The sequence below is a fragment of the Cydia splendana genome, chromosome 20 (assembly GCF_910591565.1).
Source record: "Cydia splendana chromosome 20, ilCydSple1.2, whole genome shotgun sequence".
Taxonomy (NCBI): Eukaryota; Metazoa; Arthropoda; class Insecta; order Lepidoptera; family Tortricidae; genus Cydia; species Cydia splendana.
The window spans coordinates 10,049,760-10,074,804 of NC_085979.1; the positions used below are offsets into that span (position 1 = coordinate 10,049,760).

Here is a 25,045-nt window from a genome sequence, read left to right on the forward strand (position 1 = left end):
TAAAATCAACAAATATCGGAATACAAATGCCTAAAACTAAACTTAAAACCTAGTGTTGCCTCCTCTGGCCTTAATGACTGCCTCCATGCGAGCCTTCATGGACCTCACGAGAGACACGACGTATTCTTGAGGAATAGCATCCCACTCTTCAATGACGGCATCTCGAAGCTGTTCCAGGGTCGCAGGTGCAGGATTACGTGACCGCACCTTCCGTTTTAGCTGATCCCAAAGGTGCTCTATGGGATTCAGGTCCGGACTCCTTGCTGGCCACTGCATGACGGTGATCCCAACCTGATCAAGGTAGTCCCGAACAATCAACGCTGTGTGGGAGCGGGCGTTATCCCGCATGAATGTGAATCCAGGACCGACAAATTCGGCGTATGGAACCACATGGTCCTCCAGGATCTCTGTGATGTACCGATGAGCAGTCATGGATCCCTGGCCTCGACCACCACCAGTGCGGGAAACACAAACGAGCTCGGTTTTGCCGGCGAGGGAAATGCCACCCCAGAACATGCAGGATCCTCCTCCGTATCCGACGGTTTCTTCAAGACAGGCCTGTGAATAACGTTCCCCTTGCCTCCTGTACACTTTTCTGCGCCTATCGTTGCAGAACAGGCACACCCTGGTCTCATCGGAGAAGAGGACAGCCTTCCATTGGTCGACCGTCCAATCCTTGTGTTCGCGAGCAAACTCACGTCTGACTCGCCGATGCTCTGCCGTCAATTTGGGACCCGTAGCCGCTCTATGGGGCATGATCTTCTTCTCCCGCAACCTTCTTCTTACTGTAGAGACACTCACCACCGTTCTCCGAACTGCTTGCAGCTGTTGCTGCAGCTGGACAGCGTTGGAGAAACGGTTCCGCAAAGACGTCGACACAATAAAGCGGTCGTCTCTTTCGGAAGTGCAGCGTTGTCCTCCGGATCCAGGCTTCCTGGTGAAGCTTCTAGTCCTCTGGAATCGATGAACTGCTCGGAGAACTCGGAAACGGCTTATGTTGAGTTGCCGAGCAACCGCAGACTGCGTCATTCCTGATTCCACCAGGGCTACTGCTTGAGCTGCTTCTGCTTCCGTGGTATCCATTTTCTTGGGGTGTTTTCTTTCTCCAGCTGTTCCGGTGTGACCTCTGTGAACTCTGGATACCGAATGACCCATATTCCACTTTTACCCCCCCTTTTAAACCTATCCAAGGTAACGCAACTAGCGACCCTTACAACGCGTATTGTAGGTGTTCTTTCAGAACGCCGTAATTTCGTGATTATTATTATTTTTCCCAAAAATGCTTTACTCATGTTTTAATGCTTATTAATTGTGCTTTTAAATGATGTATATATTGTGAGGGTATAATACATATGATAAGAGCTATATTCGCTTAAAACAAAAATCGGTGGGTGTGCGATTTCCGTGACGCCGAGTGTATTATGCTCCTCGGTTTTTTTTTAAGTCGATAAAGCCTAATAATGAATACATACACGGAACAATCAAATTAACAGTAATGACTAAGTTAATGGACCTATTGAGTTATAATAGTATCCGGTATCGTTTACAGACCGTTTTGCAAGATTAAACTAGTAATTAGATATCCTATGATAGACATGCCATAATTATAACCTTAAGTAACCCTTGCAAGTCTGAAACTTGGAAGCATCATGCAGTTTTGCCCAAATCGTCAAGACAAGAACGCTTGTAAGTGTTAAAGTGTACGTACATTATCAAACTACCCTTCACGCTTTCGAGTAAAGTTCATTTTACAAACTTTTAATTAACTTGCAATGTTTGTTTTTAATATGCAGGCCACATGCAAAAATATATCATTCATCAAACCCACCTACGCCACAGTGTTCGATTTCCCTCAAAAAATTTCCCTATGCTGTTTATTGCATAAATCAATCAAGGAATGCATTTGAAATGCAAGACTAGAACACCCAGAAGTCTATTTCAAATACTTTTTTTTATAATAAATAAACTATATTTCATGAGCTTGACATCGAAAAATTACTAAATAAATTCTACAAAAGTATCTGATGAAGAAGTCGCTTTTTAATCAATGTAGTTTGATAAAGAAGCCTTTGGTGCATATTTTCTAGTTTTTAGTTTTGGAATTTACCCTCTGCTTACCGAGTTATTCATATAAATACAGATTTTTTATTTCATTTTTTTCTCCTGAAAAACTCAAAAGTGCGACTTGTAACTAGCACTAAAAGATGGCTCTTAACTAGGTCTACCACTGGTAAAAAAATCAAGTTCCACTATCGCGGCGTTTGGGAGTTACGTATAAAGGTCAAATTATACTTTTTAGGGTTGTTACTTAAAGGTCAAACAAATATGAAAGGTCGGAGTAATTAAAAAAACTGATTAAATTAAATTAAGGAACAACATAAGAAACTTTATTTATATTTATTTATTTAACCTTTATTGCACAATACAAGAAATTACAAATGGCAGACTTGCCAAAAGGCATTCTCTACCAGTCAACCATTGGGCCACGCAGAAACTTTTAAGTGCAGTGCACTTTGTTAAACAATAAAGTCATTAAATTCAGAAAAGAAAGAAAGAAATTCAGAAGTCAAGTTATAGTTTCTTTTCGCAAGTTGGTCTCAGATTTTATGTATTTTGTGGCTCATACAAATCATTTTTCATTTTCGAGAACTAACGTGCAGTCGTCAACATGGGATGGATTTTCATCACCGTCTATTAACGAAGATCCATCATTAGCTAGATCTTCATCATCGACTTCAGCCTCTTGTAAGTTTTCTTCATGAATCGGCTTCAGAAGTTCACGAACTGCTTCTGGTAGACTAATCCTACTGGACGATTTTTGTAAGTATAAATGAAAGAGGTTTGCACATAATTAAATGTATTCAAACTTAGCCATTTTGATAATGATGGATAAAATTGTTTTTTACTATTAGTCGATTTTTAATTAATCACTAGCACTGGTGCACTTTTGCCCCCGTCAATCTAGTGTTCCTGTATTTTTATTTATGTAAGTACCTGGAGTATGTCTAAACAATATACAGTTTTGTAATAGAGGAAAATTTTGAATTAATTCTGACTAAAAATTAAAGGTCAAGTTGAGGGTCAACCCTAACACTGTATTTTTAAATTCGATAACTCCCAAACGCCGCGATAGTGGAACGTGATTTTTTTACCAGTGGTTGACCTAGTTAAGAGCAATCTGTCAGTGCTAGTCACAAGTCGCACTTTTGAGTTATTTAGGAGAAAAAAATGAAATAAAAAATCGCTATTTATATGAATTACTCGGTAACCAGAGGGTAAATTCCAAAACTAAGAACTAGAAAATATGCGCCAAAGGCTTCTTTATCGAACTACATTGATTAAAAAGCGACTTCTTCATCAGATACTTTTGTAGAATTTATTTAGTAATTTTTCGATGTCAAGGTCATGAAATATAATTTATTTTTTATTAAAAAAAGTATTTGAAATAGACTTCTGGGTGTTCTAGTCTTGCATTTCAAATGCATTCCTTGATTGATTTATGCAATAAACAGCATAGGGAAATTTTTTGAGGGAAATCGAACACTGACGGTGAAAATGGCGGGCATCGAGTAAATCACAAGAATCACACATATTTGACCGAGCGTTAGCGAAGTCTCCGTTTCAGCTGGGGCAAAAATACCTTCGTATGTCCGGATGTTCTCCTCTACACGTCTCAATTCTTAACCGATTTCCGTGAAATTTTGTGAGCCGGTTCGATGATTCATTTGCCGATTCAGTTTTTGGAAATTTTCCAAAATGGCGGAGGTTCTCAGTTCACAGAGCCACTAGGTAGTAGTTATTAGGTAGGTATTAAGGATCTGTTAAAAGTGACTCACGATAGACCGGGCCAGGGCCGGGCCGGAGCTTCCGGTGCTTCGTTTTCTATGGAAAGCACCACGTGATCACCGATCAGCCGTCATAGGAAATGACATGTTGGACGCCTCGGCCCGGGCCCGGCCCGGCAGCGTGAGTCATCTTTTACGGTTGTTAGTCGACATGCTAATAATAATTGGCTATAGATATCTGATAATCTACACTTTGTTAATATTATGTATGTGATGTAACGCATATGGGTAATTCTTATTCTTATGCATTTTTTGTGTAACACGTAAGAATAGCATGTATTTTTGTGAAAATAAGTAAACTCTATATCAATATACTTAGCAATTTACCTCTAGTTTTAGGTCAACCTAAATGTATTGTCCTAAGAGTATTATAAACATATAAAAAAAAACTTACAAGTGCGAAATGTCACGGACCGTGTAGTGTGACTTCCCCAGATTTTGTGATATTTGATTTTTTTTAGAAAAAATATGAAGTGATTTTGCAATAATTTATATCAAATATAAAACACTAATCCTTGTTCTACAACACTGTTTAAAAATTGTATGGATTTATAACGATTTTTTATAATTTTAAACAACATACATTTTGTGATTAGTTTTCGCGTCACCACCGCGCGTGGTAATATAAACATGCGGTACTCGGTAGAAAATTATCTTTACTACTGGCAGCCTTATTAAAGTTTTTTTAGAACAGCAGCACTGTGTTGTTGTCAGGTTTACAAATGGCTGAAGGGAGAAGTTTTGTCGAAAATTATTTATTTGTGTTCATCTGAAAAAACGGTCAACCTTAACGCGTCACCGCCGTGTTAGAGTTTTAAAAGTAAGTTGCAGTTTCATGTTATTGTTTGTAACATAAGATATACCTCATACATTGCAGATTAAGCTAATTATTTAACATTAGCAAAATCAAAGAAAATGTTTATGTAATATCGAACATGTTCCAAATTATCACGACCGTGGCCTCATAAATCTGTCACCGCCACGGACTTTTGAGTCCACGTTCGTGACATATAGACACGTGGTCGTGTCATTCTTAATTCGTTTTATTAATTTAGAGGCACATGCACTTTTCAGAAATGCATTTTTATTAGCTACAGATCATTTGCTATTATTGCCCGACTGCCAAAGCAAAAAAAATGTTTTTTGCTTGTATGTATGTATGATGTGTATCGAATTCTTTGTCACGCTCTACAGCCTTTATAGTTTGACGGATTTCAACGTCTGAGCTGTCATTAGGTTTGTCGTAGTCATAGGAGTGACTTAGGCTATGTTAAAATAACTATATAACTCAAAATAACCGAGTTGGCCACCAAAATGCCGAAATGTCACGACTGAGGGACACTTTGTCACAACCGTGTTTATGTACTCATTTTATTTACCTTTCCTGGGCGTATTAAGCTTGACCATATGAATAAAAATATGCTTTTTGTATTTACTTTTGATATATGTAATAATATGTGAAAAATAAAAACGTTTATGAAAAAAAATTTTTTTTGGACACAATTTAAGAATCACCCATATTTACTTTCCGGTTCCTCTAAATTTAGCAAGGAATTTCGATTTAAATAATTTATTAGCACAAACGTAAACATATGTTTTCACTTGTGGAACCGTCTAGAATGACATTTTAAAAATACCTTGGTTTTTCGACAGTATAATAAGTAAGTAAAGATTCGTTAATTGTATAAGATCTTTAGAGTCAAATTCGAGATTCGAATTTTACAACTAATATAGATGACGCTGTGTAGCTACGTACATAAAGCGTACGGTGCCATTTACTTCAGCTGTCAATTTTTTTTAGACTACACTTTGTATTCCTATAACCTACAATTAATTTTTGGTAGACGACATTCCATAATTTCCAAACGAACGTCAATATCTTAAAACACGAGCGAATGCGAATTTTTTACAACTTGCATGTAATATAAATAAGATAAAATATTCCAATAAGGTACACTAGCTTATACTACATGTCAACCAAGTGAGCAGATAAAAAACTAAATAAGTAATACTATAACCTGTAGCCCTCGCATACCTTCATAAATACAAAAAGTAAATCGACAAAAAAAAACAATCTCGAATCGGCCCACAAAATTTCTTGATGAGAAACTTTATTAGAGGACAACAATATAAAAATGTGCCTAATGCATACCTGTTGCCGACCTGTTTTTAGGGTTTCGTACCAGAAACGTAAAAAAAATAATGGAATGAATTACTGAATGGCGGTGGGACCTATGCCAAATCTGCTCGTTTATCTCTCACATCGCTAAGAAATAAATATCTCTAGGAATTTGGTACACACCCTATCTATTTGGTGAAAAAACTTCATTTATGAAGAAAAATAAAAATACTATTGCTTACAGGAAAAATATAATCACAAATGATAATATTTCTTTATATAAAAAACAAATCCAAACTGTTCGTAATTTAACCTCTTTTTCGTGGTTTATATTATATTATATGTTTATAATTCCTCAAATATTTTTGAGATTTCGCTTAAAACACCTTCTTTCAAATAAAAATAAATGTTGAAATCGGTTCACATTTAATCACAATTATCGCTGAAATAACATACATACACAATGTATAAACACGCATTTAACACTAATCAATGTATAAATCGGCCCTAACTTTCAATAAAATGTAACACATATGCGTCTCAGCCTGACAGACAGACGAATACAGCGATTTTTTTAAGGTTCCATGTTGATTACAGACACCAAAAAAACGAGCAGGATAATATTTGTAAATATTAATTGGGTAAACATATTCCATACCGGTATTACCGGTCCGACATTAATCTTAATAATTAAAAAAACTTTTGATGTCATACATATACAAAATCTCCAGTATTTATAATTCAATTGCCCACTAAGTAATTCGTAAGACTGGGGCCCATATTTACAATAGTTATGTTATTTTTGATTTATTTGTCCTTACCCCCTAAACCACTAGTTGCTCTAAACGACGGTAGATACGCATTTAACCAAAAAAGAAACTTACATGTTACAGCCATCAAGTACTGATTGAACCTCGATCCATTTCTCCAAGCGAAAAACCTCCGCACTATGATCATTGTTATTTTTATGTTTTTTTTTTCAATATAAGACCGCGGAGGCGCGTGCGGTCTGGCTGAATAACACAGACTATTGGAAGATACCTCACAGCATTCGGCATTCGATCGAGCGAGTTTGTTTACGACTTATAAGAGCGAGTTTACACTAAGCGTCTTTTACACTTTTTTTTTTCGTTTACACTTTAGACGTACCTACAGCTGGTTTTCGAAAATGGTTTAGAGGTCTCCATACAAACGTAGTCCATATTTTCCTCTCCGGATATTAACATTGTACCTAGATTTTTTTACACATGTATATTAATTACATCAAGAAAAAAATCAAACGAAGAAGTAGTTTGATTTTTTTCTTTATTTATTTTTCATCTCAAGTTAGGTTATTTATAATATGAATATAAAAGTAAAATATAAAAACACTTACAAAACGATAAAAAATACATATAAACACATTATAAAAATTCACAGATTTCGTGCCTCACACGACTATCGAGCACATTGGAAATGAATCTACGGAATTCGAAAAAATATTGTCGCTGAGCGACGAGAAAGTCTGGATAAGGAAAAAGTTACAAAATAAAACTACAACGTTGAATGATAATTATTTTATTCTTAGACTAACACAAGTATCCTGGACATAACGCATGTGAACAAACAAATTGCAAAATTTCCACACGCGTATCCAAGTTTGAATAATTGTCGCCGTGGCGCATAAGTATAGGTACATATTTCATTTTTCGATTAATAAGCAGGATATATTATATTAATGTTCAAAGTACAAGAAAATTATTACACGGCAAATCCGTAGTCAACTCGAGAAGTGGTGATCGGCAGCGGCCCATTTGCTGCAAGATATGAAATTTTCTTGACAGCAGTTTGACGCGACGAGAGATGACCATAACAGCGTTTGCCTATGTTGCACCAAACCTGAGTTCCAATAGGTACTACCAGGGTTCAGCATCAGCTATCTTGGGTAATGCTCTACCATGTGCTCATCATGACGAATCGGGTGTCCAAAACAGCGTGTGCCTATGTTGCACCAAACCTGAGTTCCGCTAGGTACAACCAGGGAGGGGTGCTACGGACAGGAAACCTCCTAGAGTGCCGAGTCTCTTGTCATTCCTCTTGATCAGTTGATCCGGGGGAAAGGTAAGGGTTCTTGGACGGTGCGCCCCGGGGGCAACGGTAAGTAATCTCTTGATTTTCAAGTAATTCCTTACCTGTGCTGCCAATGTCCTGTCGTGGGGGGGTTGAGGGGGTTCCGCACAGGGTGTTCTCTCATTGAGGGAGAGTTCACCCGAGTGTGTGCTGGAGGGGGGCCTTCGGGCCGGGCGGCTGCGGTCGCGGATGAGGCCTTCGGGCCGGGCGCCTTCGGGCGCGTGAGGGCACAGGAATGCCGCTGCCCTGTATAAAACTGCGGTCCCCGTAACTGTCTAGGCAGAGGGCCTATGATGACGGCCGGGGGGGTTGCCACTGCTGGCCGGCGCCGGCGTGGTGGCCACGAGGATGACCACCTCTATAAAAAATCGCTAAGACAACCTGAGGGGGTGGAACCCGGGGTTTTTCCATCTCCTCCCGGCGTGGAGGTTGTCATGAGGGATCAGTGTGTGGTGTCGCCCTGCATACTACCTTCGAGAGGGGGAGCTTCGGCTCCAGGGCCTTCGGGTCCAAGGAGGGGACAGCCTCGGCTGTCGGCAGCAGGCGGTGTTCGCGGTAGAATGCTCTGCGATGCCTAAATGCATTACTCCACGTAAAAAAAAAAAAAAAAAAAGGTACAACCAGGGTTCAGCATCAGCTCTATCTTGGGTACTACTCTCCTAAGTGCTCATCGAGACGAGTCCGATGACCAAAACAGCGTGGTGCTTATGTTGTATTAAACCCGAGCTCCACTAGGTCTGCCAGGGTTCAGCATCAGCTATCTGCTAGCAGCCGCCAGCAACATACTGAGGTGAGACCATTTCGTGGCACTTTCTTTTTTATGTTTCTCTGTATAAGTTTTTATTTTCTCCCTCTCCCTCTCCCTCTCCCTCTCCCTCTCCCTCTCCCTCTCCCTCTCCCTCTCCCTCTCCCTCTCCCTCTCCCTCTCCCTCTCCCTCTCCCTCTCCCTCTCCCTCTCCCTCTCCCTCTCCCTCTCCCTCTCCCTCTCCCTCTCCCTCTCCCTCTCCCTCTCCCTCTCCCTCTCCCTCTCCCTCTCCCTCTCCCTCTCCCTCTCCCTCTCCCTCTCCCTCTCCCTCTCCCTCTCCCTCTCCCTCTCCCTCTCCCTCTCCCTCTCCCTCTCCTCTCCCTCTCCCTCTCCCTCTCCTCTCCCTCTCCCTCTCCCTCCCTCTCCCTCTCCCTCTCCCTCTCCCTCTCCCTCTCCCTCTCCCTCTCCCTCTCCTCTCCCTCTCCCTCTCCCTCTCCCTCTCCCTCTCCCTCTCCTCTCCCTCTCCCTCTCCCTCTCCCTCTCCCTCTCCCTCTCCCTCTCCCTCTCCCTCTCCCTCTCCCTCTCCCTCCTCCCTCTCCCTCTCCCTCTCCCTCTCCCTCTCCCTCTCCCTCTCCCTCTCCCTCTCCCTCTCCCTCTCCCTCTCCCTCTCCCTCTCCCTCTCCCTCTCCCTCTCCCTCTCCCTCTCCCTCTCCCTCTCCCTCTCCTCTCCCTCTCCCTCTCCCTCTCCCTCTCCCTCTCCCTCTCCCTCTCCCTCTCCCTCCCCTCTCCCTCTCCCTCTCCCTCTCCCTCTCCCCTCTCCCTCTCCCTCTCCCTCTCCCTCTCCCTCTCCCTCTCCCTCTCCTCCCTCTCCCTCTCCCTCTCCCTCTCCCTCTCCCTCTCCCTCTCCCTCTCCCTCTCCCTCTCCCTCTCCCTCTCCCTCTCCCTCTCCCTCTCCCTCTCCCTCTCCCTCTCCCTCTCCTCTCCCTCTCCCCCTCTCCCTCTCCCTCTCCCTCTCCCTCTCCCTCTCCCTCTCCCTCTCCCTCTCCCTCTCCCTCTCCCTCTCCCTCTCCCTCTCCCTCTCCCTCTCCCTCTCCCTCTCCCTCTCCCTCTCCCTCTCCCTCTCCCTCCCTCTCCCTCTCCCTCTCCCTCTCCCTCTCCCTCTCCCTCTCCCTCTCCCTCTCCCTCTCCCTCTCCTCTCCCTCTCCCTCTCCCTCTCCCTCTCCCTCTCCCTCTCCCCTCTCCCTCTCCCTCTCCCTCTCCCTCTCCCTCTCCCCTCTCCCTCTCCCTCTCCCTCTCCCTCTCCCTCTCCCTCTCCCTCTCCCTCTCCCTCTCCCTCTCCCTCTCCCTCTCCCTCTCCCTCTCCCTCTCCCTCTACCTCTGCCTCTCCCTCTACCTCTGCCTCTATCTCTATTTCTATTTCCACCACCACAAGAATGCATATATTGTCGAATAGTGCGTTATCTACGCCCGTCTCAAACAGGATAGATAGAGTTAGACCAAGAAAAATCTGCAGCGATTTTAAAAGCCCACGCAGTGCAAGTGTTATTCTGCCGTCATAATCCCGATAATTCACAACAAACACCGATAACGAATATTTAATTACACAAACGGGTCTACCGCGATATAATTTCATTGTTTGCGCGGTATAATTTGTTGTTGTCAGCTGAAACGTCGGAATTAAAGGTAAAAACAATGAAATTATATCGCGGTAGACCCGTTTGTGTAATTAAATATGTGTACAAAACGCGAGAGTTTAAAGTGTTATACCGATAACGAACTCTGCGAAACATGAAGTCATAAATGTCCTGTGAAAAATGTCGTTCTGACTTTTTGACTATTTTAAGGTTAGGCTACAGGGCAAACCCTTAACCCGATCGTCTTTGTTTTAGGCTCAAATTGTAGCTTACTAAATTGTCCAGAGCCGTTTTTCTCAAATTTTTGATATCATTCTTCGTTTCCAAATTATCGAGCACCAAAATCAAAAATTCGGAAAAAATTGAATTTTATTATCACTATTTCGACCATAACTTTTTTTTTAATACAGTTGCTCACAAAGTGCTACTTTACGTAGCTGTTTAGCGTGCGGAAAGTTGGTTATGTCGAACTAGTGCTTTTTACTTTTCCAATTTTTTTAAATTTATACTTGTTCCAATTCACGACTACTTATTGATGAGTGTTAATATTAGTTTCCTTTAAACGTCGTAATCAGCATAAAAACCTACTGTTAATGTAAGAATATGAAAAATATACATATTTCATATTTTAATACTTACTTCTTCATCATTATAACACGTTTATTTTTTAATATTGAATATTGAAAATTCCGTTCTTAATAAGGTGTCTGAATGGAACGGAATAGCTGCCAAACGCCCATAGATATAATATACTTAAAGACGACGTCTAAGCGAGCTGTCACTGTTACCACTTTTGTTTAGTGTACGATTAACAATGTTTTACTTATTTTTTCGCAACTGTATTAAAAAACGTCGTTCGATACACGTGCGGAAATGTCATTCTTCACTCGTCCCGAGTCTTCCCACTCGCCTGCGGCTCGTGGCAAGATATCTCGGTACTCGTGAAGTAATGACATACCTTCCGCACTAGCATCGAAATGTACTATTTTTTTTGACTTTCTCGATGAATTATTTTTACACCTTACAGCTCTCGTGATTATGCGTCTTTTGAGCCTATTTTTTAATATCATATCTTCACAACTTTCCGAGATATAAGGGGATCGCACTTTTTCGTGAAATCGGACCGTATACTGGAGCGAACGAAAAGACATTTCCAATGTCAAAAACCTAACCTAGGGTGCCGCCAGCAGCGGGGCAAGGCCCAAGCCAAAGAGTATAATAATATATGTATAGGCCCAAGCTACCGGTGGTCAGGGCCGCAGAGAGAGGAACCGGCGGACTATCCGCGCCGTGTCCAAGATCACCGCCTTCTGCATCTGACCCTTGATCCAACCACCAAGCGAGAGTCTCTCACGATGTTGGTCGAGACTCTTCGCTATTAGACCGTTCACTGAAACGACTATCGGGACAATGATCGTCAAATCAACATCCCACATGGCGGTTATCTCGTGAGCCAAGTCTAGGTACTTACTGGACTTGTCCGTCTCGGCCTTCACGAGATTCTCATCATGGGGGATGGTGATGTCAACGAGCACAGCCCGACGTTGCGATCAATCTATTATCACTATGTCAGGCTTATTGGCTACAATAGTCCTGTCAGTGATGATAGATCGATCCCAATAGAGCGTGGCACGACCATTCTCGAGAACAGGCGCAGGTAAGTACTTGTAGTACGGTACTTCGCGGTCCACAAGACCATATAGAAGAGCAAGTTGCTGGTGAATAATCCTGGCTACGAGATTATGTCTGTGCAAGTACTCGCCGTTAGCAAGATGAGAACACCCGGAAATGATATGCCTGAGTGACTCTCCAGGACGGCGGCATGCCCGACAAATGTCGACCGTACCGTCCTTCAGGATATATTTCCGATAGTTGTTTGATTTTTTTTATTATTATTATAAGAGCTTTTAAACATTTGTATGGATTTAGTTTTTCGCTCTTAATTCTTATAACAATTCAATCCGGTGTTGTCCTTGAGCCATCCTAGATGTCGCTTTTTGTGGGGGCCCATCTTGTGAGCGAGTCACCGTCTGCCGGAAATAAAATTGGATACCGTTTTATTAGGCAGGCGTCCGGTGTTTTATCTCATAGCTTTACTTAAACCATCGCTTTCACACAATACCCTAGTTCATTTTAGATTCCATCAACTCACAATAGTCCTTATACCTTGGCGGGTGCTGCCTCTGCGTGCATCCCATCACACGCTCGGTGTACCCCTTACATTTCATTAAAGTGTACGCCTCTACGTGTTGGCTTCGGCTCCGCGCACCACTCCCAAAGGTCCGAAACACCATTGTTCCGTGATGGGAAAGACATCAAGTATAATTATTATAAGGGGCATTATATCTATGGTTATTCTACTTACAATACATTCTGTGAAAATATTTTCCATACTGCTAATACCCAGGGAGTAAAATGGGGACTTCGCTCTGAAGAAGTTTTAAAAAAGTATTGTGGATATTGACTTATATATTACTTCGTAAGGACGGCCCTTACGGGCATTGAGAATGGAGCCGGTACAGCGGTGTCACGTACGAATTTGAGCCAATTGTGCAGTCTGACCCCATACGATTGGTTGATGATTTCGCGTCATGCGCGCGATTGGTCGCAACTAGTTGCGTTCGACTGCACGATTGGCTCGAATTCGTGCGTAACACCGATGTACTGGCACCATTCTTAAGGATGACTCACGTTAGACCGGGCCGAGTCCAAGCCGGAGCTTCCGGCGCATCGTTTTCTATGGAAAGCATCACGTGATCGCCTGTCATGTCATAGAAAAGTAAGCTCCGGAAGCTCCGGCCCGGTCTAACGTGAGTCATCCTCAAGAACCCGTAAGGCCCGTCCTTACGAAGTAATACCTTTAGAAGTCAATGATTGTAGATGTGAAGATAATATAATATGTTACCTCCTTTACGCTTTACATACCTACTTGTTTGCTTAGCTGTTTCTTGGTTGTACCTAGTAGCCTAGCAATATTGTTTACTTACATGTATTTTGTCACTTGACTTGATAATGTTAAATGAAGTATTGTTATGAATCAACCAAGCTTTACTAAACACGAAGTAATTTCTTTAAATATAGTGACAAACAATACAAACAAACAATAGTACATTGTGCAACAAAGGGGTTAAGTTAGGCTGGAGTGAATTAAAGACTCGAGTTTGCAATATTCTTACCCCCGGAGTTAGAACTCCTTAGGGAGTTATAGGTTCATTTACAATCTTTAAGTCCCGCGGGAACAATAAATATAAGGGCTCATATAGACGATGCGTGTTCCATTGTTTTCCTTCGTACTTTCTCGGAAACGTTCGTATTTGTCATGCTAGTTCAGTCAACCTCAGTACTTTTTGTACCGAGACTGAATGAAATAGCAAGACACGTTCGTACGTTTCCGTGAAAATGCGAAGGATATTATTATAGTAGTTTCTATTTTTGTTTTGACCTATAAGGTGTATTCGGATAAATACTACAATTAGAGTCCATATTTCCATAATTTTAGAGTCCATTTTTGTAATCACCCGACATTCTCAACTTTTCGGAATTACCCGAATATATGACTGTGCTAACCAATGTTATTTAAGTATATTTTAACCCTTCTTTGCATGATTTTTTCTTTTTGCGTGAAATAAATAAATAATAATTATAATTGTGTCACGTAATTGTTTGCTGATTCTGGAAAAAAATGTAAAAAAATATAACATCGATTTTTACTGAGAAAACAGTGTAAAACTTTGCATAGGGTAAATCATATTTATGTAAATATACAGGGTGGCCCATTTAGATCGGTCAGTATGGGAAAATCGGAAACTATAAGACATACGATACGATCTCTTCTTAGGAACCATGTCATCGATTTTAGTAACAAAAAAAACTTCATTCATATATTTAACAGACCTGGCCCCAATTTCACCACGGTGACAGGTGCGACATTTGTAAAATCACTGTTGCTGACGTCACAGGCATCCATGGGCTACGGTTACCGCTTACCATCGGACGGGCCGTATTCCTGTTTGCCACCATCATTGTATTATTTAAAAAAACTTTATTATATCGGAAAAAAACAGATATTTCTTTTGCGAAGTTTCTGACAATTGTCAAGATTTAGAAGAATTGTAGGTAATTCTTGACAGGTAATGAGTTATATGTCGGAATTTCGTGACATTTCTTGTGACAATTGTCATAAACTTAGCAAGAGAAATATCTGTTCTTTTCCGATATAATAAAGTTTTTTTAAATAAAACAATGATGGTGGCAAACAGGAATACGGCCCGCCCGATGGTAAGCGGTAACCGTAGCCCATGGATGCCTGTGACGTCAGCAACAGTGATGTTTTACAATTGTCGCACCTGTCACCGTGGTGAAATTGGAGCCTGGACGTAGAGCGACTAGACCCCTTGAATTAGTACACACAGACGTCTGCGGACCAATTACCCCAATGACTGAAGGATATATAGTACATTGTAGGAGAGGACGGAAAACCGCTAAAAGATGGACGAGTGCGTTTGAGGGCCGACACGTTAGTGGAGGTCCTCAAATAATACGAGTCCATCATTAGCGTTTCCGGCCGAGGCATTACATAGTGCTTTTCACGACTACTGCGAAGAAATAAGAAAACATTTGCATAACTATAAGGGGTTAGTATCATATGGTCAAAAACGCAGGTCGTCTACAGCGTCAACTCACCTAAAAATCATTTGGGCAAATTGGCAGATAGTCTAAAACGTAAGCTGCCTATAGAGCAACTCGTCTAAAATCAACCCGATAAATAAGTGGTTTGTCCGATATGTAACTAGTCACTTTAGCTACTTGCCTTAGGATCATCTAGACCAATTCACAAATAGGTTAAAAAGTAATTGGTCGATAAAGCAACTCGTCTTAAAATAACCCGCAATCAATTTGAACTGACTTTTAGCTTTTTTTAAAAATCATAGACAATTGGTGATACAACAAGGAAATATCTGTCAACAATATTTGGCTAGCCAGACTCTATTACTATAGATGGTCAAGCAAATCTTGTCAGTAAAAAAAGGCGCGAAATTCAAATTTTCTATGAAAGGATATCCCTTCGCGCCTACATTTTTCAAATTTGCCGCCTTTTTCTACTGACAAGATCTGCTTGACCAAGTATATATTAGGCTTGGAAAAATTCACATTATAGCTGGTCAAGCAATACTTGTCAGTAAAAAAAGGCGCAGAATTCAAATTTTCTATGGGACGACATCCCTTCGCGCCTACATTTTTCAAATTTGCCGCCTTTTTCTACTGACAAGATCTGCTTGAGGCAAGGCAGTAACTACTTACTTATATAGGTAACTTTTTTTATTAATACATAGGTAGTTATTTACGATAGAAGTGCGAAAAATAGAAATTTTGCAACGAATGACGAATTTTAAAACACGGCCAAAGGGAGTGTTTTAATGTGCTTATTATAGCACCGGTGTCGTAATGTAGCACCAGGGCCCTATTTCACCAACGTGACAGGTGCGACAATTTGACAAGTCTCATTGTTGCTGACGTCACAGGCATCCATGGGCTACGGTTATAGCTTACCATCGGACGGGCCTTATTCCTGTTTGTCACTATCATTGTATTATTAAAAAAAAACTTTATTATATCGGCAAAAAACAGGTATCTTTCTTGTGATGTTTATGATGATAATGATGACAATTGACACAAGATTTCAAAGAACTTTCGGTAATTCTTGACAGTAAATGAGTTCTGTGTCGGAATTTCGTGACAACTGTCGTATTTCTTGTGACAATTGTCCAAGTCCCAGCCCCCCCTTTGCTACAGTCCAACCCGAAAGGCACCTTAGGTCGGCGCTTACGTCATTATTACCGGCGCCACAATACTAATGCGGTGCTACGCGACGTAAGCGCCGACCGCCATATTCAACGTGGTTTGTCACATAGTACCCTGTAAAGGTATGATTCCAGGGATAAAAAATATGTTATAACGTTATCCAGCGTATAATGGAATTCATAAAAGTTTTTCTTTATAATTACTACAAGTAAATTTGTTCATATTTGCATATTATTAAAAAGGTAAATGAAAAGTAATTGAGTAATTTAATTACTAATTAATGTAATCACAATTGCAAATTACACAGAAAAATTAATTACAAGTAATTAAATTTTATGTAATTAAATTACAAACATTTTAATTACATGTAATTAAATTAGTAATTAAATTACACGAGTAATTAATTACGCCCAACACTGGTTGGTGGCAAACAACCACACCGCTCGTCTGATGGTAAGCGGTTACCGTAGCCTATAAAGGCCTGTGACGTCAGTAACAGTGATGTCGACAAATGTCGCACCTGTCACGTTGGTGAAACAGGGCCCAGATGTACAGTAAAAATCATGTTAAAAGATAATACTAACTGTTACGAATACATATTTATCCCACCAAAAACATTTTCATGTAAAATGTTGCTAAGACGAAACCATAAGCCTAAGACTCGCACTGTTAAAAAGTTATCAGATCTCTTGTCGAGCCAAGCTTCAAACTCTACAAGCCCCTTCACTAACTCTACACCTTAGTCAAAATATGTGGCTTGGCTGTTTTGCTACCGCCACATGGGCATAAGGTGAAAAACTTATTATAATCATTATTTTTAGGGTTCCGTACCTCAAAAGGAATAAAACTGAACCCTTATAGGATCACTCGTGTGTCTGGCTGTCCGTCTGTCACAGCCTATTTGCTCCGAAACTACTGGACTAATAAGTTGAAATTTGTCTATAACCCAAAGACATACATGTAAAGTAAATATGTAATATAAATTTAAATAAAGGGGTCACTTTTGAGATGAATGATAAATAGAAGAAAAAAAACTATATCTTTGTTATATATCAAATGAAGGGGCTCATTTTAGAATTAGAATCTCAAATATATTTTTTTCATAATTTTAAAATAAATAGTTTAGAAGTTATTTAAGAAAACAGGCAAAAAATTAACATTACCCTTATCTCCGAAACTACTGGGTCTTTTTATTATGAAAAAAATACACATATTAGCTCTTTACCTATAGATGACAGGAAAACCTATTAGAAATGTGGAACTAAGCGTGAGCAGGCCTATGGAACTCTCTGCGCGAGCTCTGATTAATACCTACGAATCTGCTCCCGTTCACGGCATAGTCTATAGTATAGTGTATAGTATAGCTACCCAAAATTTTTGTTCCCCATTATTTTTTGTTCCATTCGCGTTTTTCCCCACTTTTTTATTTTCCTATGCAGTTGTGTCACTATTAGGCTACTTTTTCGGACGCATGAATTTCTATACATTTTTGTTGCTACGCTTATTTTATTCCATGCATTTTGTCTCCTAGTCCGTATTATCTCCATACCTATCATGTACCTGTAGAATTTATTACCATTATTTAATCAAACACTAATATTTTAGATGGTTAATATTTTGCCCAATCTTACCTACCGAACCGTTAAGATATTATCATGCCGCGATCAGAAAGGGATTAGAAATAACAGATTTCCATACACTTACGTCTAAATCAATATGGATTGACAGCTAATTGCGATTCAGTAATACAGTACTATACATACCTACTTAATAAACAAATAAACCTCTTTGAAATATGATTACCTTTTATTGCTATGAAGAAAGTATTTATGAAATGTAATAATTGTATTGTATTATTTGTGTAATTTCTTTGACGCTGACTGTACTTCCTACCTAGGTACCTGAAGACCTATGTAAGTGCCACAGAACACCGCCTCTAGAAACCTAATATTGGCCATTTTGTTCCCGACGCAAATCACCAAACTGTGAGGTGCGGGAGGGGTGCTCACGGCGTTGCGATTGGTCGTTTCAAATATGGCGCGCTGACACGTGTAAGCGTAGGGATGGGACATGTTCATTACAGGTAGTGGGTACTGCTACCAGTGATACCGAAATTTATTGTGGTAAAATTGTTACCAATTTAGAATACTTAGAGTAAACTTACTTAATAATTATATTGATTAATTTAATATTTCATTAAGTAATTTAACAATGTACCTGAAATGTTTACTTAACATATTAGGGCATTTCTGTTTAAAGTACCCAGAACATGAATTTTAAAGTTTAGATTTTTTAAATTATTTCCACTCAGAATCGCAATCTCTTTCGATACGAGAAAAAAGTGTCGCCAAAATCTCATACAATTATTTTCTTTTGTCCGTTTTATTAAGGTCATAGAAGGTTGTATTGAAAACATATTCAAATGGACCAATAACATATGCCTATTACAAATCAACTCCGAGTTGCCTCGCACTTCTTTGAAGTTCATCATCAGGTCCATCTCGTGACATGAGACCTAACTGCTCACCAGAGGATTCTAAAAAACCCATACAACATATGTCTATCACAAACCAACACCGAGATCCCTCGCACTTCTTTGGAGTTCATCATCAGGTCCATCTCGTGACATGAGACCTAACTGCTCACCTAGAGGATTCTAAAAAACCCATACAACATACTTATGTCTATCACAAACCAACACCGAGTTCCCTCGCACTTCTTTGAAGTTCATCATCAGGTCCATCTCGTGACATGCGGCCTAACTGCTCCGCCAGGCCAGCCTAGAGGATTCTAAAAAACTTACACAACATATTACCTATATATTATGTCTAAAATGGTACAATATGGTATGACGAAGCACGAAGTTTCCGCAACTGAAAAACCATCATCGTCACATCACTAGTCGAAAGGGAAAGGGATAGCGCATTGCATTTTCAAGTTGACGAAAAGGGACGGACATACTTCGCCTCTGCTTACGACCAGTATAAAATGAACCCCGCGGACAAGAAACATTATTCAATGAAATAATGAATTTGACTTTCCTGTGGGATGTTATTCCATCTGTTTCGTAAGTAGATGTCTTAGATGACTTGCCATACCATTTTACGCTGTAATATCCCATGATTTCCCAATGAATTCAATAGTTTACGATTTATTTTCTTAGACTCGTGCACACTGCTAACAGGTCGTAACCTTGGGCGCAACTGATCGGAGCGGCGCGCGAACAATCTTATATTTGACCTATACACCATACGGGCGGTGGCCGCGAGTCGTCCTATAAGCTCGGTCTATAGGGGTTGGTCTGTGGTAAGTGCATAACTGATACTATGAACTGGTAATTTTTTGACATTAAGTTTTTGGTTCATACGCCATTTCACTTTCAGTCATTTGGTGTGACAGAATAACAGTATATGATAAAATAATAGTGAAGTTTGGTTCTACAGGTACAATGATAGGTATGGAGACAATACGGACTAGGAGACAAAATGCATGGAATAAAATAAGCGTAGCAACAAAAATGTATAGAAATTCATGCGTCCGAAAAAGTAGCCTAATAGTGACACAACTGCATAGGAAAATAAAAAAGTGGGGAAAAACGCGAATGGAACAAAAAATAATGGGGAACAAAAATTTTGGGTAGCCATACTATACACTCGAATGGAGTACCAGGCGGAGTATATTATTATACCATGGTTCACGGTAGAAAAGCAAGCCAGTTGGTTGCCACACGCGCTCACGTACGCACGTCACCGCGCGCCGCACTGTCAATTTTTACGATAGTTACACGTACGGCGGGATTCGGGAAATGAATTAGAGATGCACTAGACAAGAAATAGTAAAGATATGTGACGTTCCACGGCAAAAGGTACCATTGCCCCGACTGAATATTGGAGTGGCGATAATAATAAGCGTAAGCGCCAGCCGCCATAAGGTACCTTTTGCCGTGGAACGTCACATATCTTTACTATTTCATATCTAGTGAATGTCTAACGGCGCGATATCTTAAAGTTCGAATCGCGCGGGTAGTAGGTACCTACCTACTATTGAATTTCTTTAATTAAACATGTAATGTTTAATATGTGTGACAAATTGTATAGATTTAGATATCTATCTATTTGAAATAGGTAGTAATTTTTTAATTTATTTTGGTACTTAAATGTTTATTTTAACGACAGTAAGTTTACACCGGAAAGTGCCTACTCATTTTTGCTCTGGTTAACTTATAATTAATTACCTTTATTCATGGGGTTTCTATTATTTTTCTTTACTATGTAACATTAATCTCTATCTGGTTTTAAATTACACGAAGTTTTAAAACTAATTCTTGCTGGGATTATTGCGCGGTTTATAAAACGGCGTAAACACTGCGGTTACTGCAGGGACATATGACCTTTTAAAATGACTATTTCGCAAACACTAAAGCATAATCGGAATCTTCTTCTTTATATATGTCACCGTAAAATTGTAAACACTCGTCATATTATAATCTCGCTAGTTACATTATAAACTGACGGTAGGGAGATTATAATCTAACCTAACCTAACCTACGTTAGATTATAAACTAACGGGTTTGCAATCTTACGGTGTCATATATAAACGCGAGCGGCTTTGACGGTAGAAACAAATTAAATTATGCTCAAACAAAAGAGCGTAAAAAAATAACACTTTTGAATCGACAACATATATCCGCAAAATTCGTATTGTCGCGTATTTTGCATTTAAAAGTGAAAAAATTTCGACAAACAATACTAAAGGCTCAATTTGTTGGTTGACATTTGACAGCTATGCGTTGCGTTTAGAAACTGCAAACATGCTTACAAGTTAGGTTGGTCGTATTTTTTTTAATAAAAAGCAAGACGAATATTACTGTTTATTTGATGACTTTCCGGTATGTATAATGGTTATTATTTGCATTAAGTTTCGTTTCATATGGATATGTATACCGGTATAATTATTACATAAATTTGTTTTTAAGCCAGAACGTGCGATAGTCTGTTACGGCTTTTAAGACGATAGCAACACTGCCTAGACGTCAACGACGGCTGTTATTCGAAAATACTTTATCCGGTACTCCAGACGTGATAAAAACCTGTTAAATAGTGTATTGTGTGTGTTAACAATAAAAAATAGTCACCGAACATAGTGCAAACGCCATCGTAACGTAACGAGATTTGAACTTCAAAGCGTTCCATGGGTGTATTGTGTTTAGTATAAACATCGGTCTCTCAGTTGTATTTTAATATTTCAGAATGATTCCAAATATTCTTACATGTCAAGGCACTACTAGCTACCTGGAAATGCAAGTGAAAGCAACCTTGAAGCAGCTGTGATAAACTAATAAGTGAGCGAGATGAAAATGACGTTGTTCAAAGAAACTTTGAGTTAAGTGCCAGCTGACTGTAACACACTCTGATTAAGTACATTGCCAGTGTGAAACAGTGCAAAAAGCTACAGTGTATTGTGGACATATTTAATAACTGTGCTTTAGACTATGAATCAAATTTGAGGTGTATCGGTGAATTGGAAAGTCAACTGCATAAAGCTAATAAGTTATCTCCGGAGTCAATGTAAGTTGAATATAAGATTAAATATAATAAGATATATAGATAGTATATATGTCGCAGTCAAAAGTGTGAACTGGTCAAAAGAACTTTTAACCGACAAAAACAGGCAAAACTGCTTTTGACTGAGCATGTTGGTCAAAAGTAGTTATACCTGAAAATCATTGGTTAATAGTAATTGTGTTGTGACTGTTACTATCAGTCAAAAGTACTCGCAGAGATAGGTAGGTTAGGGTTATTTTTTTGCTACGCCCAAAAAACTAAACTGTTCCCAGAGATAGGTAGGTTAGGGTTATTTTTTTTTTGCTACGCCCTAAAAACGAAACTGCTGCCAGAAATAGGTATGATTTTCAGGTAAAACTACTTTTGACCAACATGCTCAGTCAAAGCAGTTTTGCCTGTTTTTGTCGGTTAAAAGTTCTTTGGCCAGTTCACACTTTTGACTGCAACAGGTTGGGCTGGACATATGGCAAGGGAAGGTAAAGATAAGTGGAATAGAGAGGAAGCGGAATGGTATCCTAGAGATGGAAAAAGGAGAGAAGGGAGACCAATAATGAGGTGGTCGGATGACATAAAGAAGCATGCGGGACCTAATTGGATAGGGACGGCAAGGGATAGAGAGCTGTGGAGAGAGCTGGGGGAGGCCTATGCCAAGAAGGCAGACTGAAATAATTATTAAAAAGCAATGACATAAAAATTATTTAATAAAGTTACTAAGGAAAAAATATTGAAACTAATTGATATAAATGAAATGTGAATTTATTTAAATGTAATATGTGCTGAAATTTAATTTTTTGGTCAATAAAGGCTATTCTATTCTATTCTATTCTAATTTGATAGGTGACAACAAAAAAAATATTAATTCCTGCTAAAATTTCAGAGTCATAGTGAAGCATAGTACATAGTACCAAAACAAGGTTGATTTTTAGGGTTCTGTAGCCAAAGGGTAAAAACGGGACCCCTATTACGAGGACTCCAATATGTTATTAGATCAAAACAAATTATTTTCAGAAAATATTTAATTTAGGCTTAGGGATGGCGAGGCTCCATAAACCTTCAGTAAATAGTGCATAAGTATCCTTGGAAAAATTCGACCTATGCCGCCGTGGGTGGCCCGGTGGCAGAATGGCACAGGCACCTGCTGCAATAGCAGAGGACGCTGCTTTGATTCCAGCCTAGGGCACTGGAGGCCTTGGTCACTTTTTAGGGTTGCGTACCCATAGGGTAAAAACGGGACCCTATTAAATATTAAGACTCTGCTGTCCATCTGTCTGTCACCAGGCTGTATCTCAAGATCTCATGAACCGTGATAACTAGATTAACTAGACAGTTTCAATTTTCACAAATGATGTATTTCTGTTGCCGCTATAACAACAAATACTAAAAACAAATTAAAGAAATATTTAAGCGGGGCCAATGCAATGCTAGGCTGGATATGACTGATGAAATGAGTAAATTTTTATTAATATGTTTTAATATGACATGTTGGTGGCAAACAAGCATACAAGGCTGTTAATGCCGATGGTAAGTGGGAGTTTAGACTAGACCTCTGCTTCTCCAAGGGACTCACATTGCTCACCGAGTAAATTTTTATTAATATGTTTTAATATGACATGTTGGTGGCAAACAAGCATACAAGGCTGTTAATGCCAATGGTAAGTGGGAGTTTAGACTAGACCTCTGCTTCTCCAAGGGACTCACATTGCTGACCGAGTAAATTTTTATTAATATGTTTTAATATGACATGTTGGTGGCAAACAAGCATACAAGGCTGTTAATGCCGATGGTAAGTGGGAGTTTAGACTAGACCTCTGCTTCTCCAAGGGACTCACATTGCTGACCGAGTAAATTTTTATTAATATGTTTTAACATGGCATGTTGGTGGCAAACAAGCATACAACTCATACAAGGCTGTTAATGCCGATGGTAAGTGGGAGTTTAGACTAGACCTCTGATTCTCCAAGGGTAAGTCTCCAAAGGTAAATCCACATTGTTGACCGAGTAAATTTTTATTAATATGTTTTAATATGACATGTTGGTGGCAAACAAGAATACAAGGCTGTTAATGCCGATGGTAAGTGGGAGTTTAGATTAGACCTCTGCTTCTCCAAGGGACTCACATTGTTGACCGAGTAAATTTTTATTAATATGTTTTAATATGACATGTTGGTGGCAAACAAGAATACAAGGCTGTTAATGCCGATGGTAAGTGGGGGTTTAGACTAGACCTCTGCTTCTCCAAGGGACTCACATTGCTGACCGGTTACAAATCTATTACACTCATACTAGGGTTCCGTACCTGAAGGGTAACTAAAAAACGGGAACCTATTAGCGATTCCGACTCGCACTTGGCCGGTTTTTCTTAGTAGGTATATGACATTTATTTCAGTTTTACTTCATTGTCCGTCTGTCTGTCTGTCTGTCTGTCTGTCAACAGGCTGTATCTCATGAACCGTGATAGGCCTAGGCAGTTGAAATTTTCACAGATGATGTATTTCTGTTACCGCTATAACAACAAATACTAAAAAGTATGGAACCCTTCGTGCGCGAGCACTTGCCCGGTTTGACATTTCAGGCTCCGTCACACAGGCGCGTTTCGCGTGCGGCGCGTGAGCGGGGCGCGCCGCTTTTTCATATAAAACGTTCAGGCCCGGCTCTGAAATCGCGCCGGTGTGACGGAACCTTTATTTCAGTTTACTCCACTGTCCCTCTGTCACCAGCCTGTATCTCATGAACCGTGATAGCTAGACAGTTGAAATTTTCACACATGATGTATTTCTGTTGCCGCTATAACAACAAATATTAAAAAGTGTTCCGTTCTTGATGGGTGAGTCCGACTCGCACTTAATCAGTTTTTTTTTTGTAAACGAAATTTAATATTAACGGATAGGCATTAATATTAAAGAATGAAATAGTAGTGATAATTTCCATACTTTCACTTTAGTGCCATGAAGGGTAGGTACAAAAGGGTTCCCTCTTTTGAAATTGGAAAGTGGGCTAGGTTATAAATGCGGCCTTCACAGAACCGATCTGCGACCAGAAAAGTGGGTCAGGTTAGAACTGTGATCCTTATAGAACCAAACTGCAACCAGAAGTAAGTTAGGTTAGAACTGCGACCCTTACAGAACCGAACTGCTACTAGAAAAGCGGATTAGGTTTTTTTAATTACATATTTGTTTTTAGATATATCGGAATAGTAAATTTTTCGAGTTATGATTGTATGTTACGGA

At 39.8% G+C, this 25,045-nt stretch overlaps 1 protein-coding gene across 1 annotated transcript in view; it reads right to left on the reverse strand.

Annotated features, from left to right (window-relative positions):
* Nucleotides 1–6,978, reverse strand: part of LOC134800931 (facilitated trehalose transporter Tret1-like) — a 28,167-nt gene extending 21,189 nt beyond the window's left edge. Inside the window, exon 1 of the mRNA XM_063773463.1 lies at nucleotides 6,849–6,978. Coding sequence (XP_063629533.1) covers nucleotides 6,849–6,921 — 73 coding nt within the window. The 5' untranslated portion in view covers nucleotides 6,922–6,978. The remainder of the gene's footprint in view (nucleotides 1–6,848) is intronic.
* Between the last annotated feature and the right edge of the window lie 18,067 nt (nucleotides 6,979–25,045).